A 27669-nucleotide genomic window follows, 5' to 3' on the forward strand; every position below is an offset into this window, starting at 1 on the left:
AAGAACAGAAGCCATTGGGGATGGATGCAAAACCATTGGAATAATCACAATGAGAGGATTTCTCTTTCTTTAGAGCAATCAAATGCTAACTTGACGGTCCATTTGAAACTCAGCCAAAGAAATGCATTTGATATAGAGAAGTTTCACAGATTCAATTTTAAATTACTTGTATAGTAAAAGCTACAAATATATTTCCATATACACTAAATTTAGTGTTTCTCTAGCATATTGTACTGTATGTTGAAGTTAACCACACTGAGGTGAGTGTTTCCTTTCTTAGATCTATTATTTATTTTCAGAATATTTTTAAGCATTTTATAAGCATGTCAGTAACCTTGACATTTTGTATCAATCAAGATGCCCTTTTGGCATTTCAGGGCATACTGTACTAAAATCGTGACAAAGCACCTTAGTCTGGCACTGACATTATCACAGCATTGTACATTCACACTTCCTGTCTTTAAGAGCCCAGATATTGGTGTAAAGAGCTATTGTGGATTGTTGTTTTGTTACTATTAACCAATCACACTGTTCTTTTCAATGGCACTAAGAATAATAAACAAGTATTCTGGGTTACAACACTGCATTTTTTAAAGGAATAATAAAATTAAATCTGCATGGGAGTTCTGTAAACATGTTATGTAACAATAATGTGTATTTTGGACTATACCAGTTATTATTATTACAAGACCACATTTTGGCAGCCCCAAGTGAAATATTAAGCAATGATGACAAACAGATGTTACTTACAGTCATAACCCTTCAACTTCAGGCACCTCAAAAACATGAACAGTGTTTAAAACATTATTAATAAAATTGGCAAAGATATACGATCAGAATATCACCAAATCCTCAAAAGTTTGCACTTTAAACCAAGTCACATTCATACTGATAGCATCCTGTACCAAGAAAAAAAAAAAAAGACCCAGCTTCTCTGAATGAAGGAAACTCAGGAATGTATCAACTGTATCACGCCAACCAGAAAGCACATATCACCCCCACAAACACTACATTGAGTATTGGCAACTCTGAAGTGCTGTTCAAGGCTGCCAAATCGCTGCTACTGGGAGATCCCACTCGACTGCAAACATCAGTGAGTATGAACAGTTTTCTAACCTAATTAAAATGAGCTGTTTTGACAGCTGGCTTACTTTTTTAAAATATGGTCAAAAAAGTGGAAGATTCAATTGAGAATGTTTTCTATTCTGAGGATGGTAAAAATGGCATGCTTTAAACATTGCAAACAATATATTGTTCATGCAACAAAATCATGAATGGCATGCATCTCTTTATCTTTAACCTTTTGTCGGGGTCTTGTTATTTCATAAAGAAACATTATTATCAGAGAACATGTATAGAGAAGTAGTAGTATATAGCTGAATTAAGATTTTTAAAAGCCACACATTAGGCTGCAAGAGGCACAGATAGTATTCCTCTAGATAGTCTACTGGACGAGATTATATTGATAGTATATCGTTTTGCTGTTTTCAGTACATCTACTCCTATAATATATTTACATGTCATACATTAAATCACAGTATGCTTTACACAGATTCCATGAGAAGTCAACAGCATTTAATCCATATGGCAGGAGGTTTATCCCAGAATCTAAAGAGACATATTCAGAACAACTGAGTGTATTTTAAGGCAGTGGGGTTTACTTCATCTCTCCCAAAATCTCCAGAAGGTCCCACTCTAGTGTTTTTGTCTGTTGTTGCAATCCTCTGATCCAACTTCACAATGATACAGCTTTCACAGAAAGCAGCAAAGTCAACATGTCTGATCCAACAGAAGAAGAGAGCTTGTTTCTCCTGAAGGGGACAATGATGTCAAAAACGAAATAAAAGCCACTCTGCTGATCAGATTTTAATGTCTTGAGATTCCACCATTTTTGCCAAAGTCTTCTTGACTCGTAGGATGGTCAGGCGTGATGCAGGATTGTGGGCCCAGCATTCTGACATCAGCTTCAACATGGCCCTCGAGCACTAGGGAGACAAACTCTTCTTAGATCACGACATACATATTTATGACCTCAAGTTCCTATGCAAAGCTAAAAAATATTCATTAACTCTGTAAAGATTCTGTAAATATACTGCCATCTGCTGGTCAGATACTGCTCGCTGACTCACCTCATCACTGTTCCATCTATTGGATACGGTGGGCCGCAGTCCTTTGACACACACAACCTCTAGCATATCCTCATAAGACGGGTCTGAAGGCACCATCTCATAATATGGTAGCTGATAGTCCTCAACAATACCTAGGAAACAATCAATGGATGTATTCATGAATTACTGTTTGAATTCTGTAAACATCCACAACAGGAGCCGTTTTCATTTTAGACAGCTTTAGAACAAAATATTTAAAAGTTGTGATGCAACGGAAGAAGTGACAGATCTTTTATTTTGTATTGTATTGTACATCTGAGTGAAACGAATTATAAAAAATATATTTTGATTTTTTTAAAAATATACTTGGCTCAATTCATCAGTTGTTGATTGGACGGAGGCAGATCTGAATGTAAGCTTGCAGTTGACTGTAAGAAAGGGCGGAGTTTAAGGTGACTAAATTACTAGAGAAGTCTGGCATACGTCACCAGAAAGAATCTTAAGATTCAACTATTTAATTCAAATTAAAAACACGGATGAATGGTTCCCAATAAGTTCATTAAGATGCATTTAGAAAATAGGTTGAATTTCCATTTCATTTTGACCTTAAAAGGACAAGGCTCAGATATGAAGAAACTCTTCATATAAACATTTATAAAGCAAAACAAAAGAAATTTGACTTCTATTCATTGTCTTATAAATACCTCCAGTGAGACAGCGCCGGGCCATTTCCCATATAATCAGTCCGTAGCTGTAGATGTCCGCCATGATGTAGGCCTGGAAGTGGTTCTTATTCAGAGTCTCGTCCAGGACTTCTGGAGCCATGTAGCGTCGGGTCCCCATACGTGTGCTCAGTGGGACGTCCACTTCATTTGTGTCACTGAGACAAAAAAATGTTACTTCCTCATAATGACTGAACCACTTAAAACTAGCTTTTAAAATGAATGCAAAGTGACAAAGCACCTGTTGAATTTCACAGCAAGCCCGAGGTCAGCTATGCAACAGGTGCCGTTTTTCTTTATGAGGATGTTCTTGCTCTTCAGGTCTCTGTGAGCGATGGCTGGTTTTCCCTGCGTGCCGTAGATCTCTGTATGCAGGTGACACAGGCCACAGGCTGCAGAGTAGGCCAGTCTGAGCAAGGCCTGTGAGTCCAGAGTGGTGAACTTCAAATACTCATACAGAGAGCCGTTCTCATGGTAGTCTGTGATCAGGTACAGCTGCGTAGAGGCTCCAGTGCCATTAATATCAGCAGCAATGAAGCCTTCGGGTAGAATGAAGAGAATCGCGTCACATAGGAAAACATGGAATTGATACACAATTAAAAACACTACACAATCTTGAATGACATGAAGTGTACCTAGTATGTTCTCGTGTCTCATGAGCACAGTTTGGTAGATCTCGGTCTCTCTGAACCAGCTGGCCTCCTCTCGAGTAAAGAACACTTTCACTGCTACCTTCTCCCCCCTCCATCGACCAAGCCACACCTCTCCATATCGCCCTTTTCCAATAAGACGCACTGTCTGGATCTGCTTGGCAATGGTGCGCTGCACCTGTAAAATGTGAATAGAAACTGTGAAAAAACAAGCTGTTGAAACTAAAATCCTACAGTCTGCATTTCTGCTTTCTCACCAGCAGGGGGAGCCCAGAGCCACTGCCTGAGGTTTGAGACTGGTTGATGAGCTCTTTCAGAGATTCTCCTGCTGGGATAAAGGCATCATCCTGCTCCAGGTCTCTGTGGTAGCGCTGCCTCTCTGTCTGCCACTTATACCTGAGGACAGGACACAGTCAAAAACATTTTTTTTTACATCCATACCTGACATCAGAAAGCTCTTTCCTGACTCCTTTTTTTTTTAATATCGAGACAACACTTTTTAACAGGTAGTTCGGTAAACAGAGTCTTGCCCCTACTTGCAGTAACATAAGTGTTTGTCTTTCAACAACAACAGGCCATGATGTGGGTGGCATGTGTTTTCAAAGGTGCTGTGCAAAAACACAGCAGCGTTAAGGTTTCAGTTCAGTGATGTGGGAAAACAGGCCACAACACAAGTAGCTATTTTTTTTTTTGTAAGAGCTTCAGTGTGTTTGGAGCTTCAGTGCGGTGATGATCTCACCTGTAATAACAGATGACAGTGACACAGATGAGGGTGCAGAAGCACACAGACACTGAAATGAGGAAGGCCAGCCAGTGAGGGTCTTGTGGTACTGTAAAGAGATCAAGAGAAAACACGTCCATCATTAAAGCATTAGGTTAGCTCAATCAGCAGGCCTGTTCAGATTTTTACTTGACATGCCAACATATAAATGAGCAAATGTAATCATTTATCTGTAAAAATATTTTAAAATGTAATTTATTCCTGTGATGGAAAAGCAATTTTCAGCATCACTACTCCAGTCTTCAGTGTCACATGATCCTTCAGAAATCATTCTAATATGCTGATTTGCTGCTCAAGAAACATATTATCAATAATGTTGAAAACAGTTGTACTGCTTAATATTTTTGTGGAAAACGTGACTTTTTTGTCAGAATTCTATGATTGATTAAATAATAAAACAAAGAGATATAATTGTTTTTCTGATTCATCAATGATCAATAAGAGCATTTATTTGAAATTGAAATCTTTTGTAACATTTTGAATGTCTTTTTGATCAATTTATTACAACCTTGCTGAACAAAAGTATTAATGTCTTAAAAAAAAAAAACTTACTGACTTCAAACATTTGAACAGTAGTGTTCAAACAATTTTGCTGCAAAATTATGTCACACGATATAAAACATTTTTATTTGATAAATGATTTTGATGCTTCATAGACCAAGTTATTCTGACAATTTTCACTGCAATCTATTTAAGCTAGCTAGATAATGTTACCCTACTAAAAGGTTTAACTCAACAATCTGTAATCCTTCACAGAAAATAACCTTACAATGCCATACAACTGCCAGGCAGATAGTACTGAAGCTTACCCGAGTCTCGAGGCGGTAACTCTGGCTTTAGGTCTCGGTTACAAAAGTCAAACTGGCAGCACTCGATGGTTCGACGTGGCTGTGCAAACTGCGAATCCTGTGAAAAATCCATTTCTCAAGTGAGTAAAACTTATAAAGTCTGATATTTAATCATGCAAGTCAAAGAGCAAGACACTTAAGAGGCACAACTTTCCTTACCTTGCATTGAAAGTGAGAGCCTTCATATTTCATACAGCCTGAGCTTAAGATCCCCACTCCATTTTCATCTTCTTCAATGATGGCGAAGCACTGACCATTTGTCCTGTTGAGTTTCAAAGAAAACATACTTTTTTTTTGAATACATATAAACAAATCACAAACATATAATCACATTAAACAATGATCACTTAAAACGGTGCCATAGCCTGTGACACTTACTCGCAGGTGTTGTTCTTGGCGTCATCAGGGCAGTGACCTAAGCAGTGGCAGCTAAGGAAGCGGGCAGCATCTTCTGGTGCCACAGTAGAATCATCCCCGGGCCTTCTGGAGTCTGAGCCAGGCTTCACTCCAGTGCCCTGCAGCACGTGGTCAGGGTTCTGCCCTGCTGTAAGTGACAAGACACAATCAATGACAAGCTAGGTGCAGACACACAAAACAAAAAGCATTTATACCAGTCTTTCTGCATTATCTGTAGTGCAGAGTACTCAATTCAGTAGCCTGTTCTGGCTGATAGTCGGCTGCTTCTGAACCCTCATTTTGTGAGTAATGTGGCTGTTCATGTAAACAGTCAAAGGCACATGCAGTTAATTCAAACACAGGCCATTTAATATTTACTTGAATAATAAATGTTGAAGAAATATTTAATTCAAACTACAAACTTCGGTCTACATAATACTGGTTTAATTTTAATAGCATATTAGTCTTTGGTATAGTCCTGAAATTTAGGTTGATAATTGATAATCATTAAAATATTGATTACTGAAATGTCTGTGTTGTGACAATCCTCAATAAGGCCAGCATGTCCTACATTTATTATTTCTCACCCTTTGCTCCCCCTCTGTATTTGTGACAGCAAACCTGCTCCTGTTCAAATCCAAACCAACTGGCATACATCCAGATCACCACGTCCCTTTCTGTTTCACACCCTCACAGACATTTATTTTTCATACCTTTCTATCTGAATTTCAGTTGAAATAAAGGCCTCTGAGACATGTCTCTACTGATCTCCCAAGTGTCTTCTTATCCTGTCACAGTGCACGAGTATGTACTGCTGTAGCTTTCTGTTGAGCATGACTCCATTGCAGATGTTCCAGTCTAGACTTGTCGGTAAAACAGCTAATCACTCACAAAGCAGCAGTTTGAGAGATTGGGCGGCAGGGTGACACGGTGCTCGCTTTATCAGCTGCATTCCATCCTCAGATCCCATTACGAGTCTGTCTTGTACAACCTCTCCGTGTGCTGCCTATCTTACAATTAGACTGGACTCTCCTCTTGGACTAATTCTATTAGGACTCAGTGATTAAATAAGAGAGCAGGGCAAGATAAAGGAGCTTCTGATCTTCAATTCACTGCATAATTCAATGGATCGCCTACTATGTACATGCACTGAAAATGTGATTGATGAGTACACCAAACTCAATATAAACAGCATGAACCTAACAGAATAGGCAGTCTGTAGGAAATGCTACTCGAAATATGGTACAATGAAGAACACATACTTTTCCTAGCCTGTTTAAGCATATCATGGCAGCGTTTGCTGTGCCACTGTTGAATCTACAGTGCCACGGCAAAAGAAAACATATCTAGCTCTTAGTTTGATTACAAGTAGCAAGTTAAAAGGGTCGGAAACTGCATCATTTTACTGCGTTGTCTTTGCTGGCAGCATGCAATAATAAACATACATCACAACCACTGATATCAAATTCACAAACGTTTACTTTTAATGAATCGGTGATATCTATCCCAAGATATCTATTTGAATCACTTTTTTTAATCCGTTTGAAACACTTTACCAGGCTGTGGGTAATGTGCACCCAAACTCACATTTTATAATTTACTCATGTTGTCTCAAACCTAAATTATTTTCTTTCTTCTGTGGAACATGAAAGAAGATATTTTGAACAAAAGTCTTCCTGTTTTTTCCCCATACAATAAAAGTCTGTGGGGGTTTGGAAATTAATTATATGGACAAAAAACAATGAGATATCCTCTAAACATCAGCTTTTACATTCTCCAGAAGAAAGATATTTACTCCAGTATTAACTAAGGGTGTAACGGTTTTCTGTAAAAAAACAAAAAACAATTCTAACCGTACCATTCTCCACTCACGGTTCGGCACACACTTGTGACGACGCAACTATAATATGGTTTGTTGAAAATAACGCGTAAAACAGACAGGCAGATGGATTTGCATTCTGGCTTCCCAATACATTACGACAGTGATGATCAAAAAGGTGGACAAAACAGTCACTCTTTGTAAACTTTGTTCAATGCGAGTGCTGTATGCTCGAACACGACCAGTCATTTACGCCGTCATCACCCGAGTGTTGATAGCGCGTGAGCGCAGTCGAGACCTGAACAGCACACGTTGTTATCGGTTTAAACTAAACTCATTTAAGCCTTGCCAATTTAAACGTTCAAGCGCAAGAAGACACATTAAGGGGTCAAAGACAGAATGCGTGACAGCAGGAAACATTAGCAACACAGTCGATCACAACACAAACAAGGGTGCTGGAAAAACACCCTGAGAAAACAGAGCTGGTGGAGGCAGTGCAGTTAAAAGTCCAGATAAAGCTTGTGAAGCTGCTAGACGCTGCCTTTGATACGCTCAGGATGACACGATTCTAGACCGCAAACTAAATGACGCATTCAGTCTCTCAAGTGCTCTCATTCAGGGTGCGGACAGACTCCATAACTTACTTTCTTACGTAGATCAAACACACCGTCTCATGTTACTATACTAAACTATAAAAATCAACTCTTAAAGAGAATTATTAGTCTAGTCTATTAGTCTAGACTTAATCTCATTCAACTGCTCGCAAGGGATTTCAATGAGGTCATTTCTGTAATTGAGTTACTCAAAGCATATGTAAGAGGTTGTGTGGCCTTGAGCCCAGGCTAAGGAAGACAGTCCCCCTTTATGAAGACAGACCCTGATGCACAGGGCCAGCATGAAAATTTCGCATTAGGAGAAGGCTGGACAATGATGATCAAATGGGCAAAGTCCCAAAGAGAAACCCTGGGGATCTCTTCTCCATCACGCTTTACTCATTTTTTCCCTCTATTCTCTACTCAGGGTCAGTGATTGAGGAATGACTTTTGGATTGAAGGATCTGGTTTTCACTCCAACTGTATAAAAATCTATGGGAGTGGCAGAAAGTGTAACTTGCAACAATGTTAGGATTTCAAAACTTTTAAACTAAAAGATGTAAAAAAAAGATGTAAAGTACTCTTCCTGACTGCCACTGCTGGACTGTGACTGGTTGTGGGCGATGATTGATGTGTCAGGGGCCCAGAAGAGCCTCCACATTCACATGTGTGCCTAATTCTGCCACTGGTTACAGTGGAGTCTGAGGTCTGGCAGAGCATTCCCCCATAATGAGATTCTAGCAGATACACACCATTACACTCTCTCTCTCTCTAGTAGATTTGAGTCTACAGTAAAGTTGAAGGGAAATGGTATAATTCAGAGTAATTCACTGTTTCACTGACAAGACTATATCGCATTTAACATTAATTGTTTATGTTCATGGTTTATGTTTAGGTTTAAGGAGCAGAAACCTTCATCTGGAAGTAATGAAGACTAACGTCAATTAAAATCAAACTGAATTAAGTCGATGTAGTGGAGTAAATTGTCAATGTGTCATTTCTGGGGCAAATGTACATACATACATTTACATTTAATGCGTTCACTTCAGGGAAAGCAAGTAAAATGCTTGCCTGCATTTAAAACACGTTTTCTTCTCCCCTAGGAGGAGTGCTAACCCCATTCACTATTCAGTCCAGGTAGAAGTCTACAATTGCGTGGGGGGGGGGGGGGGGGCACTGTGGAGGCAACTGAGGGCTTTCAGTCGTCAATGTCACCTCTCTCTTTCTTGAAGATTAGGTTTCAGAGGTGCAGACTCCTACCTGAAATTACATCTCAGGGGTGCATCTGATGAGCAAGGTAAAAAAGATGTACCATAGAGGTATTTAACTAGCTGTTACACAACTCTAACACTGGGAGAAACAACAGCGCATTGAGAAGTCAAATGTCCTCGCCTTCATGCTGCGTCTCTGGTTTCAACAATCTCCTGCTTTTCTGCTGCATCTGTACAAAAATACCCCGACAAGGACACTGATGTTAGATATAATATGAACTCTAAAGGAAAACTGAGCTGTTTGAAAATCTGACTACTGGGCATGTTACAAGACTTCTTCCCTTTCTCTAAACTTATTTATCAGAATCAAATAAAAGACAGCACCGAAAAGGCCATTAAAAATACAGATTTAATCTGCAGTGGCAAGTGTTGAATCTAAGTCTGGATTAAATGATTTATTTGCTCTGCATTCGGATGAATATTGTTGCTGTTATAGCGCTTGAATTTTGGCGTGGGATTAGTGTTGTCACGATTCCAAAATTATGACGATAGGATACCAGACAAAAATACCTCGATACCGATACTGAATCGATACCTCGAGGAAAAAAACTAAAACAGTAAAAGTAATTGAAAAATATGATCGAACTTACAATTCATTATTTCATACATTAATTAAAAAAAACTTAAAACTCAATTGACCAGCATGTTCCTGCCCTGCTTTTTGACCATTCCCTCTCCTTTATTAAATAAAATTCTAATAATTACATGCCAGTGTGTACGTCCTTACAGAGATGTTTGCAAAATTGACATAATTATCAATCATGTTAACATTCGCTAACCTTTCACAATTCTGAACAGGTTGGGATGACCAAAATCTGTCAAAAAAACAAACAAAAAAAAAAACAGGTCATTTAATATTTATTTAGTTTAATTTTATAATTACAAAATAGATCATTAATTTTATTTTATCTTTGTTATAAAAAATAAGCAAAAAAAGAAAATTACAAACATTAAAAATATCTATATTGCAGTTTTTCCCCATGGTATCGATGTCGAAATTGTGGCCAGTGAAAATGCTGAGTGACTAGTAACTTTGGAAAACCACAAGCCACAGTGGCTGGTGAGCAAAAAAGTCAAGTCCTGTATGCATCTAATATATAAATAAATAATTAATAAATAAAAGCTTAATTTGTTCATTCAAAAATGTAGGTGAATAAAAAAAAACCTAGATTAATAAATTAATTAAAAAAATATTATGAACTGCTCAAGTTTTTTAGTCAGTGTGGAACAGCAAGGAAGCCATTCGTAATATCTAAAATCTGAGCACACTTATTAGGGGCTTAAATCTGAAGATCAACAACACAAAAGGGTCAAAGTATTTCCGGAGAACACAGAGTGTTTGGAGTAGTTCATACCCACTAGCAATTGTGACGGTGCTATAGAGGAAATTGTTAATGTGCTAAAAAAGGAAGAGAGAGCAGCAACAATCACTTCAACAGCTTCCTTTCGTGGGGGGCCTCTGAGAGGCTCATGGTTCAGGAGTGAGTCACGATGGAAAAGATGCCTTTTGAACTCCCTGGCATGACTAAACACACATCAGAGATATCAGACAGTGTTCTAAACCTCAGCACAAACTATTGTCTGACAGACATTCAGTTAAAGTATTTTAACATAAACAATGTGACCTAAAATATAAAGCTGAAGGCAAGTTTCAACTCAAACTTTTTTTTTCCCTGTGCCCTAAAGCGGCTTTCCGAGCAATCGGCTATTGCTGTTTGCCTTTACAGGTCATTGACTGTCCACAGGCAACCATCACAGCAGCCTCTGCAGAGTTCACTGGGAAAACAGTTTAGTTTGACTCGGGGAGGGCGTTTTCATTAAACAAAGGTATCGCTTTTCTTTGAAATCAGTAAACATCACGTTATTAAGCATATGGAAACGTTTAGATGAGCACTTATGATTCCTGCCCTGCTGAACAGCAATCAACCAACCCCAACCCCCAGTGTGCCTCAGCTAGTACCTTTAAGAAAGTGAAAGATTTCCCCCTGGACCTACTCTAACCACAAAAACAGCCATCTATACCTCAAATTACATTCAAATGAAAATATAACAATTTATTAATTTACAACATTACATTGTATTGAACTGTATTTGATAAAAAGTAATGCAGAGTTCACAGTATAGAACAAATCATTGCATTCTTGTTTTTTGTTTAATTAAGTGCTATCTGTGGTATTAAATTACCTGTGGCACAAGAATGCGGTTAAATTGCCGGCATTCTTGTAAAACTGTGAGATACTTTTGATTATTATATGAAATTTTACATTTTACTCCACAACAGTTTCACATTGTCTTCAATTAAACATCCTTAAATGTTTGAGCTTTCAGTATGGCAATGGTTCCCAAACATTTTAGAGTGACGTACCCCCTGAGGTTTTTAACATCCTCCTGCGTACCCCCTTCTCTTCCACTTAGACTGCATTTACACCTTTTGCATTAAGGGACCATATTTGCCCCCTTAAATTGATTTTCAGATGCATTTTTCACCTTTAAAAAGGAAAATTCCATTTATTTAATTAATAATATAATAAACAATGCAATAAATGAAACTAAATAAATCATTTCAATCAAATTAAATCAGTAGGGAAGAGTCACGATTTAATTATAGAAAATTGAATAGGTTGTGCGATTATTGTCTAAAAAATCCCCATGTTTTCGCTGCTGATGCGGTGGTGACGCGTTCATGTAACCAGAGGGTGGTGCTGCCAATATCACACCTAAAAGCTATCAATCAAATATCAGACAACAGAACACATTGCCTCATTCCAGAGCATGTGAGCGAAGTGGTAATATTTCGTCCAGAGCGGAGAGCGCTCAAGTGCACACACAAAGCTTGCCACAAAAAAATCAGCAAAAGTAATAATTATGAATATGTCAAATATAGCAAGGAGACATTTTAATTGTTTATTAATAAACTAGTGTTTTTTTGTGTCAGTGTCAGCTGCAAAGATGAAGTTGACAATGCTGACTCGCCATCTTCGCAGTAGTGAACGCAATTAGAATGTACATTTCATACGGATTACATAAACAGAGAGTAGTCTTGTTTCTTTTCGTTTTAAATTGTTTTGTTTAAAAGTAGACATTTCTAGCTTTTTATAGATATTTCTCGTGTCTGTGAGACAAGTAGCCTATATGCTGAGTTTCTGTTCATTTATGAGACGAGCTACAGTTCACGTGCAATGCAATCGCACAGGCGCCTCCATGTCCTGATTATATTGCCAGCTATATTTGCTTCTTATTTATTCATTCAAAAACAACATACACTCGATTTCCTCCATTGTCCTGTGTGTGTGGGTAGCGGGTGTGTCTCGCGTAGAAGATTAAGTCACGGCAGTTTCCTGCGGCGTCGCTATGACGACCAGGCACTATTGTGGAGGTACTATCTGCAATGGAAAACGGAGCGAAAAGCAAGCCGAGCCGAGTCGAGTTGAGCTGGTACTGGTAATAGAAAAGAGCCATTACTCATGCTGTTCACTTTTCATATAATCAACAAAGATGAAATAAAAAAAAACAACATTATATTATTTAAACAAATATGAAACTAAATACATAGAGTACTACAGAGAAATTTCATGTCGGAGCGGGATTTGAGCGAACAGCGTTTTACCGGTGAGCGTGAGCTCATGAGTGGAGCGATCACTTGGGCTGTGAGCGATTGAGTGGAGTTTGCTGGCATAGAGCGGAATATTTCGCTCACATGCTCTGGTGTGTAGCGATGGAATTAGACTAGAGATGCACCGATTGATCGGCTGGTGACCGGAATTGGCCGATTTTCACGTGATCGGCCGTAACCGGCGACCGGCCGGTCAGTCTGACAAATGCCGATTTTATGCCGGTCAAATGCACTCGGGCGCCGCATGATTAACATCGCGCAACATCAGCATCACACGTGCACACAGAGCACATGTAGAAAACCTCGTGAATTACGTCCGTTCAGACCGCAAGCGCGTATTTTTTTAGCAGGAGCAGCGCGTGAGCGTCAAGCAGGAGCGTCGCGAGCAGTGAAGCGCGTGTTTCGGCGCCGAGCATGGCGCCGAGTCTATTTGCTGCACTGCTCGCGCTCAATTAAAGGGAAAGCACACTTTTGATGGAAAATAGCCTAAATAGGGTTTCACAAAAAAAGTGCCCAAAACGCATTTGCGTGTTTTAACAAGAACTGGAGTAGGCTATGTCAGAAAAGAAAACAAAGACTAATATTTATAGAAAATGTACCCATTTAAACTTGTTTTATTATTCAGTTTGTACGGCCTGTAGGCTAGTGTGTGCTTTGAGAAATATCTTTATACTGCAAGGCTATATTTATTTTATTTTTTATTTATATATTATTTTATTGCCATTCCCTGTTTTCATACAGACGTTTCGTTTGCTAAATACACATATATATATATATATATATATATATATATATATATATATATATATATATATATAATTATTGGATATTGAATGTGAAAAGGAAATGGTTCTTCCACAACACTGCACTTTAGATGTGTGTGAACTATGCAAATTGTAAAATGTTCTATTACAGAAATGATATAAAATAAATATTTGTGTGTGCTGTAAAGTGGTTAGAAAAAATGAAATCGGAATCGGCTAAAATCGGTATCGGCAGGTCAAACTTAATGAAAAATCGGAAATCGGAATCGGCCCAGAAAATTGTAATCGGTGCATCTCTAAATTAGACCATATCACATATAATCGATATAGTTCAAATTTGCGCTGTGATCCTTGCTCCCCGCGCCCCCGCTCCTCCTTTTCCACTCTGCGTGCGTGTTTAGAGCATGTTATGTTATGAGAGGCGAATCATGACTACTTTAGAAAACCCAACACAATAGGAACTACCAGGCAGTGACATAAGTGTACGCTAAAATAAAGTTTTTCACCTCAGAAAAACGGACTTTCTTGTCCTGTCAGCCGTTATCCTGTGCTCATAGCGCACACTCTTCAATTGGACGCGCAAATGCAGCGGCGCGCGCTGTATCGCCTCACTGATCAAGTGCAAAAGAAACTACGAGCATGCAATGCCGTTACGTTGTAAATTACACGAAATAAAAGTAATGCAGGTATGATTTTCATTCTATTCACCAGGAGCAGTTTCCATGTTTCATTAACAGTTCTTGTTAGTATTGTGTATTCACCATGGTAACTGTCGTTTCCATATTAACCCCAAAATGCCACTTTATTTTCACTTTGTGTTATTTTTTATATTTATAAATGACTGTAGTGGCTCATACCAACATTGTATTAACAAAAACTAGTTTGGGACTGCTATTTAATAGCTTTAGCATAGGCCTAAGGTTTATTTATTAGAACTAGTCTTTACTATTAGTCATATTCTTACAATTTGTGAGTTAACAAATTTTGTGTAAACGTGTTATAATTTGCCTATATATATATATATATATATATACACACACACACAGGCAAATTATAACATAACATGTTTACACAAAATTTGTTTATATATATTCAATGTAAACTTTGATAATCATAATTAATAAATCGCAATTACAATTCCAAGGGAATAATCGGCAATTATCATTTTTGTCATAATCGTGCAGCCCTAAGGTGAAGAAACCTGTTTATTATTTATTCATTTGATTTTGCAACTGTTCACTGAAATAGCCGGTTTGCAAAATTCAGCAATTTTTTCACGTACCACGTCTGTCACCTCACATACCCGTTTGGGAACCACTGCAGAATGGTGAAGAACTGAGTGAAGACCTTTGAGTTAATGTGTGAATATGATGAGTATTTGATAAGCTCACCCATTCAGAATTAAATATTAAAATGCTTGTGAGTTGAGCTTTCACAGTAGCTCTAGAGCTTGCGTTCATGAGTGTTTATATATAACAAGCTGAACAGCTCAAATGATGGAGTTTGCGTAGAGAAGGTGCAAATAGATAGACAAACTCCAAGCAGCACATCTGAACACCTATTATACATTTAGGACTAGGCATGAGTGAATATAATCTAACGCTACTGTGAATGTAATATGAAGGGAAGGAAAACACCCTTACCTCCAGCGCAGAGTCTGAGAAGAAGGTAGACTTCAATCAAAACCACAGTGACGGACAAAAGCTGAGCCATTGTCAAACAGCCTTGTCGTAACCTTTGGGGTAAGGATGAGATCAGTGATGACGGCTGCTTATGCTCCAAAAATCCCAGTGAATACTAACATACAGGTGGAGCAATCAAAGTTATGGTTCAAGGGACAGAAGAGATGCAGTGGATAAGAGGAAGAGGTAGGATGACAATGGCACTAGAAACTCAAAGGTCCCTTCTCACGGGGTCCACGGCACTAGAATGACAAAAAAAAGACAAAGCACATATGATGAGCAGATCATACCCGTCTCAATGCATCATGTCTACAAACACAAAGTCCAAAAATTACCTTGCTAACTAGCATTCCTTTGGTCTGTAATGTAATCATGTGAATAATGTAATCATGTAAACTAATTTTTTATGATGTATATTTATGACCTTTTTGTAATGAAGTGTAACATAATAGAAGAAAATATTTCTGTATTTCCTAGACCCACCACCACAAATACCTTTCGACATATCTAGAGAATAATAAACCCCCAAACTTATGAAAAATGCAGACTCCACTTTTGCTAAGGCAATGTTGTAATTTTTCTTGGAGGCAGTGAACATCATTGCCCCCTTGTTTTTTCTGGGCTTGACCCCTCAACCCGTCAGGCCGGCGCTACTCTTGAATGCTGAAACATGCCCAAATAATTTGATGAAGGATGTTCCGCAATTACCCCGTTGGCCCCTTCCAGCGTTAATAACGTGATGTGTCTGTTCCCTTGTAGGCCTGTGCATCTCACTGCAATTAGTGGCCTTCAGTGAAGTCTGTGCTGAGGGGGGGACAAATTAGTGGCAGAGTGGGCCGGTGTCTGTCACTTCTGATTTGCCCAAGGGGGACAAAGAGCCCCGACCTGTGCCCCACTTTCACACATCCCTGACCGGATAACAAGGGAACAAAGCTTGCCTCCGCAAGGCAAGGGACAAGATAGCTGTGCAGGCACCTACACAAAGAGACAAGAAGCTGCGGCTAAGTGTGTGTGCTAGGTTAAAAGGTACACAAGAAGCAGGATCACAACCAGGGACAGTTAAGTCCTGCTGCAAAAGATGGATGAGATGCCCCACAACTTACCAGCTTCAAAAACTAAAATAAATAAAAATAGATAAAACATAAAAAGCTACTTTAAATTTGCAAATGTACACAGGTATGGTGCATTTTAGACTAGCACAACAGAACAGTTTCTTGCATCAGGTATGAAATATGGGGCTGAAACCATATTTTTCAAGGTTAAAATAGTGGGAGAGTCAACACAGTACAGGAGGATGTTTAAAGGTGTTATTTACTAAACTGCCAACATTTACACTACTGTTCAGAAGTTTTCATTGTTTTTGAAAAACCCCATACTTCATTGTGACTAGGGGTGGGAGAAAAAATCGATTCTTAGATGCATCGCGATGCGGACGTGGACGATTCTGAATCGATTCACAAATGTCAAAAAATCGATTCTCTAAAAAACTTTTTTTTTTTTTTTCTAATAACGTAATATTGACGGAACGCAAAAGGCGGAACTCTAAGCGGACGTGCAGTGCGCGTGCACTCTGTGGCACACACATAACAGACGCATGATGGCTCAGCACCAAATTCGAACGGCACCCTCTTCGTTAAAAGCTAACGTATGGAAAATTGGCAATTTAATTGTTACCTATTTAGTATTTTTTGTATGAAAGCTACTTTCAGTATTTAGTTTTCACATCAATATGCTGTAAACCGATCTGTTATACGTAGGCTACGTTATACTGCCCTGCAATATGTGCAATGCCAGTCACAAAAAGTTACATTTTGACTGTGCTCTCTGCAGATGTTCATTCACTTTTTTTGTATAAGCTGTTTTTGATTGTGGTATACAGCAAACATTTCAAGTCATAACTCTTTATTATTTAGTTGTGTATAAGAGCGGCTTTGTATGTTACTAATTATTCAGAATATGCGTAAGTCCACAAGCATTATATGAGAGCTGCCGGTACATCATTCTAGATTTTTGAACAAAAACTGTTTGTGATTTTGCTACAGCAAAATGTTTTTTTTGTCTGAAGGATTATATTGCTCATTGGAAATAACAAGAGGATGTTGGTTAGAAGTCTATTATTAAATGCTAGAGATTCAGAATATGCTGAAGTTTGTATTAATTTACTACAAGTACGCTGCTGGCACAGGCACACATTTATTTTCCTGTTGGTTCTTTGCAATGTTCAAATCACTTCCATTTGTTTAATTAATAAAATTAATATAGGAAGATGGAAGTAAGTTCGTTATGGGTCATCATAAATACTTTGCTTTAAAAGTACCAAGTAAGTAAAAAAACAAACAAAAAAAAAACGTTAATAATCGATAATCGTTACCCTCTAAATTGTAATCGAATCGAATCGTGAGGTGCCTAGAGATTCCCACCCCTAATTGTGACATGATCCTATTTAAATACATTTTTTGAATGATTCTGATGAATAGATAAGTTCATAAGACCATCATTTATTTTATAATTCTTTAGCCTTTACTGTCACTTTTGATAACTCTAATGTTTCCTTGCTAAATAAAAGTAACAATTTTTTTGCAAAAAAGTAATAAATATGATCAAAAACTCTTGAACGGTATGTATATGGTTACATAGTTCAGCTAAAACAGTAATATGACTTTTAAAAACAATGTAAAAGTCTGTATAACTGTAGCTTAATTATAACTGTACATGTAATTGTACTCACTGAATTTATTTTTTTATATATATATATTTTTTTAAAAGCACTTCTGTTACAACTGCATTTATCTACAAATCACAACACGTAGAGAACACCCTAAAAGGCCAATGAAATCACTCACATTCTACAAGTAAAATCAACTTTCATTCAGAAGTTTCTTATACATGAATGGCTAAGCAAGTTCAGTCATGTCCTGACTTGAAAGCAAAACTTGGATGTACAAAAAAAAAAAAAGAAGAAAGAAGTAGAGAGAAGGACACCCTTGACAGCAGCTTATTAGGCTGCTATACTTCTAATATTAGACTGGTCACATTCACTTATAAACAGTGGGGACTTTGATATTAAGTTTAGGCTGTTTTAGCCATGCAGTCATGTGTCTTGTGTACATATATATCACTATCATTGCTTCAAAAGTATCACGGATCTTAAAGCAATATAAAGCACACTATGTTTCAGTGTTTCATCAGACACTCCTGGAGCTCTGCCCTCTGAAAGGTTTTGGTGGCGCCATAAAGAGTATGGAGGCTGAATGAATAGGGGTATTGTATGGTGATGTGTAACTAAGGTGCACCTTTGCAGTCAAACCTTATGCCTGACCATGGATATCTCTCAATCCGTGAGGAGGGAGTAATATTTTTCTGTGTTTCCTTGTGTAGAACTCAGGGCTTCCTCAGGTCAACAATACAACATAAACAACAGTTCACCACAACATACAGGCGTTTTTGGAGGGGGTAACAACCAGCCTATGTACCATAATATTATGAAATACAGACAATCTTCAAAATAAATCTCACTCTGCCTTTCTTATCACTTCTAACTACAGCCTGCATGACGACCAGAAAGGTCTGGTGTTTGTCTCCCCGTCGCCCCCGCTCTCTCAGCCTGCTTTGGCCCGGATCTCTGGTCCCTCCTGGGGCCCCTCCTTACAGCAGGGCTCCCAGTACCGGAGGCTGCCTTCCCTCAGTGTCGGCGCTATGCCCGACATGCCTTTCAAGGCCTGCTAGACTGCGGGGCAGACTTTCTGGCTCCGCTGCCATTGTTTGCTTGGCTGCTTTGCGCCTCATCCCAGGAAAGGATTAGCATAAGAATACTTAGGCACATTGAGATGTGCCCCACAACCAACTCTCTCCCTCCTATCATCCTCACTTCTTCTCATCCTCATTGAAGTCCCACATCTCTTCCTGACACAACACCAATCAGTGTCAAGCAGCTGTATCGTGGAGAGTCAGTCAAGCAGAGACTTTGAACATAGCACAAGTCTCCAGAGTCTTTGGTGTCACAGCAGTGGATTGCAGGAGAAGAACAAAAGTTAATCTGTGGAGCACTTGGGTGCAATATGAGCTCCTCCGGCCAGATTCCTCTAGAGAGGTAATGGGTTGAGACACCATTCCTAGAACAAAGCCCCCAAAATCTGAGCACATTTTGGCTGAGAATTTAAGAAACTCAGCTCAACAACAGCTCGTATGTGAAACACTAAATACATCTCACTAAAGAAGCTGATTTGATCTCAATGCTTGACTGGACCAGTTACCACAGAATGACCTGAGTGCTGTTTGCTTGACTCGTCATTACATTTATGCCTGAATATTTTTTCTAAATTAGTTTTTCTTAGCCAAGAAGATTAGGAAGTTGTTGAAAACAGTTGTAGTTCAGCTCCAGTTTTATGCCCATTTTTAAAAATAAGGCTGCACCATTTATGATATGACCATTTATAAATGTTTGTAATAATAAAATGTATTGCATTAGAATTTTTGTTGATATTTATCATTACAGCATTCTGTTATTGATATTATTTATCATTACTGAAACGAAGTTCACTGGTTTAAAAACTTAAAGTCAGCATGAAATGAAAAACGTGATCCTCTTTTCCTTCCAATTTTAGCGTAAAAGGGATTATTGACCTGCCCTCGAGCCGATGCACACGTCAGAGAAGAGATGTCGTTGCGAGAGTGAGGGGATGTTAAAGGGCTGGTATAATGCCTTCTTCACAAGCTGTAAAATAAGTCTCTGATGTCCCCATAGTGTGTATGTGAAGTTTTTGCTCAAAATACCCCAGATATTTTTATATTACCATGTTAAAATGGTCACTTTTTGAGGGTGAAAAAAAAAACGCACCGTTTTTGTGTCTGTCCCTTTAAATGCAAATATATAAATAAACGTGACTTCACTGAAGGGCAATTCCGCGCAAAACTGTCACATCCATAACGCCAACTAAATACCATGGCATTGTGTTGGCGTTATGGATGTGACAGTTTTGCGTGGAATTGGCGTGAAGTGACGTAGAACATGTGCAAACATAACTACGTTGTTATAATCAGATGCTTTAAGAATGCTTTTTTAAAAATGTACGCAGTTTTCTCAATTTTCTTGTGTGTGTATTTTATTGAGAGGAAAACGGCACATATTTACATATTCATCTAACCATCGGATGTTCGGTAACAGTATATCACTGCTCGCGTATTTCGAACTTCGTTGTTACTTCTAAATGAAGAACAAAAAATAACTTTGCCGTGAGTATATCGTGGCCTTTATACTTCTCTGTTTTTAATGTTAAGCAAAATAATATTTGTCTATTTCTAGGTATTTATAAAGGAACAAATATGGAGATGGAAAACTACACAAATTTCCTGGAATTACTGGAGCAGCAGAGGTTTATTGCAAGTTTATTTTCCATTACCTGCCGCACACATTCCACCGAAGGGTCAGAGCGAGTGGGTGTGCTGGGGTTTGATGAGAGCCAGGTTCAACACAGACAGCTACAGTACCCATTATCTAGTGTTCAACTACAGTGAACCATCTCCAAACTTATGACCCTGCCCTGGGATTACGCCTCATATGGTATCTATTATTAAATAAATAGACTTTAGTTTACATTGTATATATTTAGACAATTTTTTTTTTTTTTAATTCAGCGCAGCACTAATCACAACTTCTTTTTTTCTAAGGGAAAATCCTTTTTTCCCTCTGTGAAAATTCCTCCCTGTATATTTCACAGCTTTGCATCTGAAGAGCACAAGTCTGCACAACAGGTGTGAGAGAAACTAGGTGGAGCTGTTGCCATGGAAACCAGTCACACATGGATGAACTTTGGCCTGTAAATGTTATTTCTCTAAAATGAATTCCCAGATCCAAACATGTGGAAACCATTTGTTGCAGTCCGGCCATCACTGATGCAGGGAGCATTTCTATCTACTGTGGTCATGTAATCACCACATGAAAACACACTTCTTGCTTGTACTGCAGGGGGTGTCTGCCTATAAGAGAGGTCAAGAATAACTGATATTATCTTTTAGCAGAGGTTTTCTTACCGTACAGAAAGATCCATTTCTGTGAAGCATGTTGGCATAGTGTTTGGTAAGCATGGAGGCTGGCTACAGGTGTCATTCGGATCCAGGAGGCTGAATGTCCAAATGGCATTTGGATTCTGGCATAGTACCACAAAACCCTGTTAACAAAGAATAGGGATGTGTTAAAAATATTGATTTCTCGATTTTAATCGATTCTCATTTTGATGAATTGATAACAAATCTCTCATAACTCCCAAGAATAAATATTTTAGACTATGCCATTTTCACAAGCTTTGTTCTGTATTACTTTTGATATATAACGGTGTCAACTTTCAAATTATGTCTATTTTATTACAAAATTCAAACAATAAATACCATTTTGGTGCGGTTTAATGTGGTGTGACAGATCACTGTAGCGCCTGAGTACAAGCGAGGCAGCAGAGCGGAACTGATCATCTCTTCCCCTTTACTACTAGTTACAGCACGAAATAGACATGCATGAACATAAGAAGGTACATGGAAAGAAACAACAACTTGCTGAAATCTATCTATTTTTAGTATCCAGTGAGCCTAACCTATAGAATCAGAATGAGCTTTATTGTCAGGTATGTTTGCACATACTAGGAATTTGTCTTGCGACCAAAGCTTCCACGGCACATACAGAATGACAGTGACAAGAGACACAGATAATAAAAAATATACAGAACTATGTATAAAACTACACAATATTCAATATAGCATCTCAGACGAAGTACTGTTATGTCACAGACAGTACTTGTTTTGAAACAGACACTCCTGAGGAATGAAGAAGTGAAAAGACAGGGAGGCGACATTTTGCTGGTTGCTTGGTTTCTATTTCTGTCATATCGTGCAGGGTAGTCCCATCCACAGTAACATCTCATAGGTCCAAAATCTGGCGCCACTGGAAATTCAACTTCAAATTTTCGATATTTCAAATATAATAATTTTTTTGATACTGTCAGCATTTCAATTTCAGTGTGAAAAGGAACATTTCTTGTTGCCGAAAGTGTCATGTTGCACTTGCTAACAGTGTAATCTGCAACATTACTTCATTAAAAAGATTAATGGGATGGAGGAGAGCAGCTGAAGGGAGTGCAACTAAATGGTGTGCGTGTTTTTTTTTACTGCGTACAACCTAGATTTTTTTAGATATATTCTTATCCATAAATGTAATAAATTAAAAGTCAAGCAAGTATTTACAATTGCAAAACATCCTAATAGAAAGTGAGTCAGTGTTAGACTTCAACAAGCATGTACATGGGCAGCAACCCCAAACAAGCTGCACACTGTAACTTTGACTACAATATGAATTATTAAAATTAACAACATATGTTGTTGGGCATTTTTAAAATGTGATTAAACTAATGTGATTAAAAAATGTGATTGGAATAATAATATTATAAGAACAGCAACTTTAACAGAATAATCATAAAATATCTGATACAGAACTGATCCTACACGTTCCTGTTCAGAAGACCTCTGAAACTCTAACACGTTTTTTTGTGGCTTTGTTTGCCTTTATTATCTATAATTTAGAGACTGTCTTGCAGCTTTAAGTGAACAAAACATTTTTTGTTTGTTTTGCGTAGCCTACATTTATATTTGTTTTAATGGCCAAATTGCACATTGTTTGGAGAACACTGGGCAGGATGTGGAAACGCTGAAAAAACAGAAAGGTGTTTTGACCAAAACTTGAATGAATTACCTGACAATATTTAAGCAGACAAAAATAAGTATCCTTTGACAAGTAATTAAGCTTTTGGTTACTCTGGTTGGGTTAACATCAGCATTCTGTCTTTTTTAAAGCAGAACAAAAATACTAAAGTTTATATCTAAAATCTGCCACCGAGTGGAATTAGACTAGTTATTTTACAAAGAGAAAAGTGCTGGTATAGACCATGTGGCCCTGCCCCTTTTCAGCGTTTGTATTTTCACAGCATGAAGGTAAGATCTTACGGATTTATGAATAAAGCGCTTGTTTTAAAATCTTCCCCATCTAATGACATTTGCTGACATCCACTTTAAACATAACAATGCTCATGATAAATTGTGTTAATTCTACAATAAGTAAATCCACTTAACAAGCTTATTACTTTTAACAGCAATGCCATAGAAATATACAGAGCTAGCGCAAAAAGTTAAAACGCTAAATTGTAAAGATGGCTGCGCGCTTGTTTCTCTAACTCAGTGGTTCTCAACCAGTGGGGCCCGGGGGGGCGCAAACACTCTCCCGGTGGGGGCTACAGGATGGGAGGGGGGGAAAAAATCTGGGAAAAAAAAAAGAAAAAAAAAAAAAAAAAAAGAAGAAAATCACGAAAATTCCCCCCATGATGTTAGTGGTTAGTATTTAAATGGTCCAGTGGCAGAATTTTTGCCAAGCGTGTCACAGGTTATAGGTTCCAATCCGCCCTCGTATAGTTTTTTTTTTTTTTTCCTTTCTCATCAAAACCAAATATGTTCATCAGTGGTTGTATATCAGGCAGGGAGACGTTTGTGTGCAGTTTGTTTTGTAATTTCACCGGAAAGATTAGAGTCTCCACAACGGATTGAAGCGCGCGTCCGAGTGAAGACTGTGCGCGAGCCACAAGAGAACACAATATGCGCGCCACTGATCGCAGCGGCAACGAGCACTTTGATCACTTGATTTCAAAAACAACACATTTCAGCGCTAGATCGCCTCTTATTTAACAAACAAACTAAATGAATGCTCTGCTAGTTAACTGGAGATGTTTTATTTATTTGTATTGGTATTGGTACATTCGTGCCGCGAGATAATGTTAATGTGCTCTGTGTGAGGCAGGATTCTCAAAAATGACTGCACTCAAAACGAAATACTGCAATCGTGCACAAATCGAGGATGATTTGAGGCTATGCTTATCAGACATTTCACCAAGAATTGAGGATCTTTGCAAGGCAAAGAGGAGGGGGGCCCAACTGCAATGAACCAGCTTTGGGGGGGGGCCCAGCTTGCAAAAGGTTGAGAACCCCTGCTCTAACTAAAGCATAAGGTCTACAAAGCCTGGTGTGATGGCATTCCAAGACACACAAGATGTTCATCACATGGCATTTTATATTAACAAAAAATACACATGTAATTAAAAGTTTTCTAAATAATATTGGAAAACAAGTTTTCTAGCTCATTACAAGACCAGACACAAATCTTTTTGGTTGTCTTCTTTGCACTAACCCAACCCATCATTGAATTCACCCTATCCGGTGCCACTCTAAATAATTTACTCCGATAGCCAAGTGTATTTAAAGCAGATCAATACCATTAAAGGACAGCTGGGGCATACTGAATAAACAGAGACCACTCTCCAGCACTACACCAAGCCCCCACTGCATAGCTTTATCCAATCTATCTTTATCTGATCTGCCATCACACTAACCAACAGTGGCGTAGAAAGAGTTAAAGAAATCAATGGCTCTCCCTCACTTTCCAACCATCCATTGGAAGCACAAGCGCAGAGACTCCACAGCCTACAGTAAGTGTTAAAGAACAGTCTGTTCAAAAAACAGCGCAGTAGTGTGTATCAAATGACCAAGCTCATCTAGGATTAGTTTTTCACCTTTTAGATCAGAATGATATGACTAAATGTGGGTGATGCATCAGCACCTTTACGATGGAATGGGTGATACACTCAGGGCCAGGTCTGAGGTGGCCATGTGTGTTTTCCTTCTTGCTTAGCCATCCTGTCTCCAGAGTGAGTAAGGGAGGGGTAAGGGGGCTGACTTTAGATGGTGCAGCAGCCTGAGGAACCCAGGCAGGGATGTGAAACCTGATCTATACTGCCTCTTTAACCCTCCTGCCCCCATACCCCCCTCCAAGCTCCCCGCGCTGCCACCTCGCCACAGACTCCCACTGCAATCCGATCTCTCACACTGTGGCTGAGATTGAAACACACTCCTAGAGGGCTCCAGGGCAACTTAATCTAGGCCTGGCTGATATTTTAAACAACAAATAAGAGGGCAAAAACATCTGTGCTTATTGTTGTACGATATTGCAGCCTTTTAGGCAATTAAGTGACTGATTTTGCACATTCTACGAGGGACAGATCTGTGCCAATAAGAATTTTCAACCTAGGGTCCGGGGAACTCCAAGGGAGTGCTAGGGGGGTCAGTGGAAATGCTTTGGGAAAAACAGTGTACATTTAAAAAAATATATATCCATCTAACATTACTTTGGTATGAATACGAAACGTAATAATTAACTTAACAGAAAGTAAAAAAAAAAAAAAAAAAATCCAAATAATATTTAGCTATATTTACAATATTTTATTTTTTTACAGTATCCTTCACATGAGGATGATCATATTTGGGGGTCTGAGGAATCTATTGAACACTCCTGAACTAAAACATCTCTTTAGTCTGGACACAAAGAACATGACCATCACATCAGCATAACAATTAACCATTCATTAACATTCAAAGAAAGACAGAACAAATAATTGCTCTAACAGTTAGAGTAAATAAGCATCACAACCATGCCGTTGCAAACGTGTTTGACTTTCATTTATCTGGAACATAAATTAAGATGTGACTTGATACAATTATTTTTTATTGTATGGAAAAAAGATTCAGTGAAAGTGAATGGGGTCTCCGCTCCCTAATGGTCTGCATAACATCTTCAGAAACTCCAACAGGTTTAGAACGACATGAGGGTGAGAAAATGATTTCATTTTTGAATGAACTCTTTTACACAACCTGGTTCTGTTCTCATCAGCACAGAGCTCATAGAATTTGACCAATTTTTTTTTTTGGAGAGGAGATTTTCAATCAAGCTGTGGAATGCACAGATGTCTGGCATGTATATACAACGAGCCTTTAGCTTTAATTTTATAAAATAAATCCACTTTCCTCAGACTAAGCCTCTCTCCTCCAGGCCTCTCGAAACAGACTGCTTCACAGGCAGTTACCATCTGTTTTTTGACCTCCTCGAGAAGGTAAAGGAGCTGAACAGACCCCCTTCCCCCCGGTACCCATAAATTAAAAGCAGCTTTTGTATTGAGCGGGCTAGAAGCACAGCCACAAGAAAGAGCAAAATCTGAAAGAAAGGGAGAACAAACTGTACAGTAAAACGAGGACATTTAAATGTAATAAATTTCCACCCACAGATGCAGACATAAATAAAACTTAAAAGCAGCTTTTTGTATTGAGAGGCGGATACGTGACCAGACCAGCCTGAAGTTAAAAACAATCCATGAAAAAGAATATATAATCAAAAATATAAAGTAAACGATATTGTTGTATAGTGAAAAAAAAGCATGTAAAACAGTTACCATATGAAGAATAAATTAATATTTAGAGGCAACGCACAGCTGTCAGATTATTAGGGGAGTTGTTGCTAGCATTACGCGACTATCGCGTTAATAACTTTTTCCTCGGACTTTTACAGTGACAGTTTTTCTTCAAACAATAATAATGGTATTTTAAACATATAATAAACCGTAAAATTACGAGGATACTGTATTGTTTTGAGAAAATGCAGTTCTGGTTGTTAGTTAAACGAGTAAATTTAAACGTATTTCGCCTTGCTAACAGCGATAGCTCACTAGCTATCGTTCAACTCGCCGCACTCTTGAGATAATTTACCAACAAAATAATTTAATAAACCCGTAAACGTCCACAGTTTTTTCTCTTTAAGCCTTGTACATTTGTGTACTGTGTAGAGAAAAAAACTGTAACACGCCACGACAGTCGCTTTTGCCTTAATAAATCGAAAAATGGAAAGTGGAAAATGGAAAATTCAACGCAACAAACTTTCGTGAGGCAGCGTTAGCTTAGCCAAGCTAACACTTTCCATTTCACTTACCGAAAAGATTCTTCAGTAAATCGTATTTTCGTGTACTCCGTCGATTTAACGAGGTCTCGGCACTCGACCAATTCAGAGGGTCTGTTGTAGTAGTGGTCGTGATCGACTCTCACTGAGGTCCGTCAAGGGTCTGGCACTGACCATCATCGTAGAGTGTTCCGCACTCACTGATTCCACGCAGTCAGCGGACAACAGCTCACGGTCACGGCAGAGCGCGCGCTGATGGCCGACTCCGTAGCGCCACCTGGCGACTGAAACTAAACAGTGGCGACGAACATGTAATGTAACTGATGCTGTACATTTGAACTAACTGCAGTACATACACACGAAACATTAACCCGCAGTTTTTAAAGATAGAAACCATATTAGTTCATTTTATTTAATTTTTAATGAACACATAAATGATTAACATTATACTTACACTCTTTTTGTATGCTTTGTGTGCCATTTGTGTATTCTATACAATGCATAAATCCTTTAAAAGACAGTTTTAAACATCATTTCATTTGATAGAGTGCAAGTTAAACAGGATGATTATGATTTAGATCTAAATAAAACAAATAATGAACAATTAGGCTGT

The 27669-nt window shown here is 38.4% G+C and overlaps 1 protein-coding gene across 4 annotated transcripts; it reads right to left on the reverse strand.

The window, feature by feature from the left end:
• Window positions 1-267: 267 nt before the first annotated feature.
• On the reverse strand, window positions 268-15489 carry bmpr1aa (bone morphogenetic protein receptor, type IAa). 4 transcript variants are annotated; one of them, XM_079854743.1, is made up of 11 exons: window positions 15209-15489; window positions 5488-5653; window positions 5269-5371; window positions 5071-5167; window positions 4220-4310; window positions 3738-3876; window positions 3466-3658; window positions 3072-3369; window positions 2813-2988; window positions 2130-2260; window positions 268-1985 (listed from the first exon to the last, which is right to left on the reverse strand). In XM_079854743.1, exons 1-11 carry the CDS (start codon window positions 15276-15278, stop codon window positions 1860-1862), a joined length of 1590 nt encoding a protein of 529 aa, XP_079710869.1. In that variant the 5' UTR covers window positions 15279-15489; the 3' UTR covers window positions 268-1859. The 4 variants fall into 4 exon arrangements, with proteins under 4 accessions (XP_079710869.1, XP_079710870.1, XP_079710868.1 ...); XM_079854744.1 differs by having other exon boundaries at window positions 5488-5650; window positions 15209-15414; XM_079854742.1 differs by having other exon boundaries at window positions 3072-3658; window positions 5488-5650; window positions 15209-15414.
• Window positions 15490-27669: the final 12180 nt, after the last annotated feature.

Source organism: Squalius cephalus (genome assembly GCF_949319135.1).
Source record: "Squalius cephalus genome assembly, chromosome: 21".
Lineage (NCBI taxonomy): Eukaryota > Metazoa > Chordata > Actinopteri > Cypriniformes > Leuciscidae > Squalius > Squalius cephalus.

What these genes read in the sequence shown, in the direction of transcription:
- bmpr1aa (XM_079854741.1), bottom strand. Translation starts at nt 15,278, where the DNA reads ATGGCTCAGCTTTTGTCCGTCACTGTGGTTTTGATTGAAGTCTACCTT. An exon ending in CCGGCGCTGTCTCACTGGAG is followed by an intron (nt 2,261 to 2,812) that starts GTATTTATAAGA and finishes ATTGTTTCCTAG; the next exon opens with GTATTGTTGAGGACTATCAG. An exon ending in ATAGATGGAACAGTGATGAG is followed by an intron (nt 1,986 to 2,129) that starts GTGAGTCAGCGA and finishes TTGTCTCCCTAG; the next exon opens with TGCTCGAGGGCCATGTTGAA.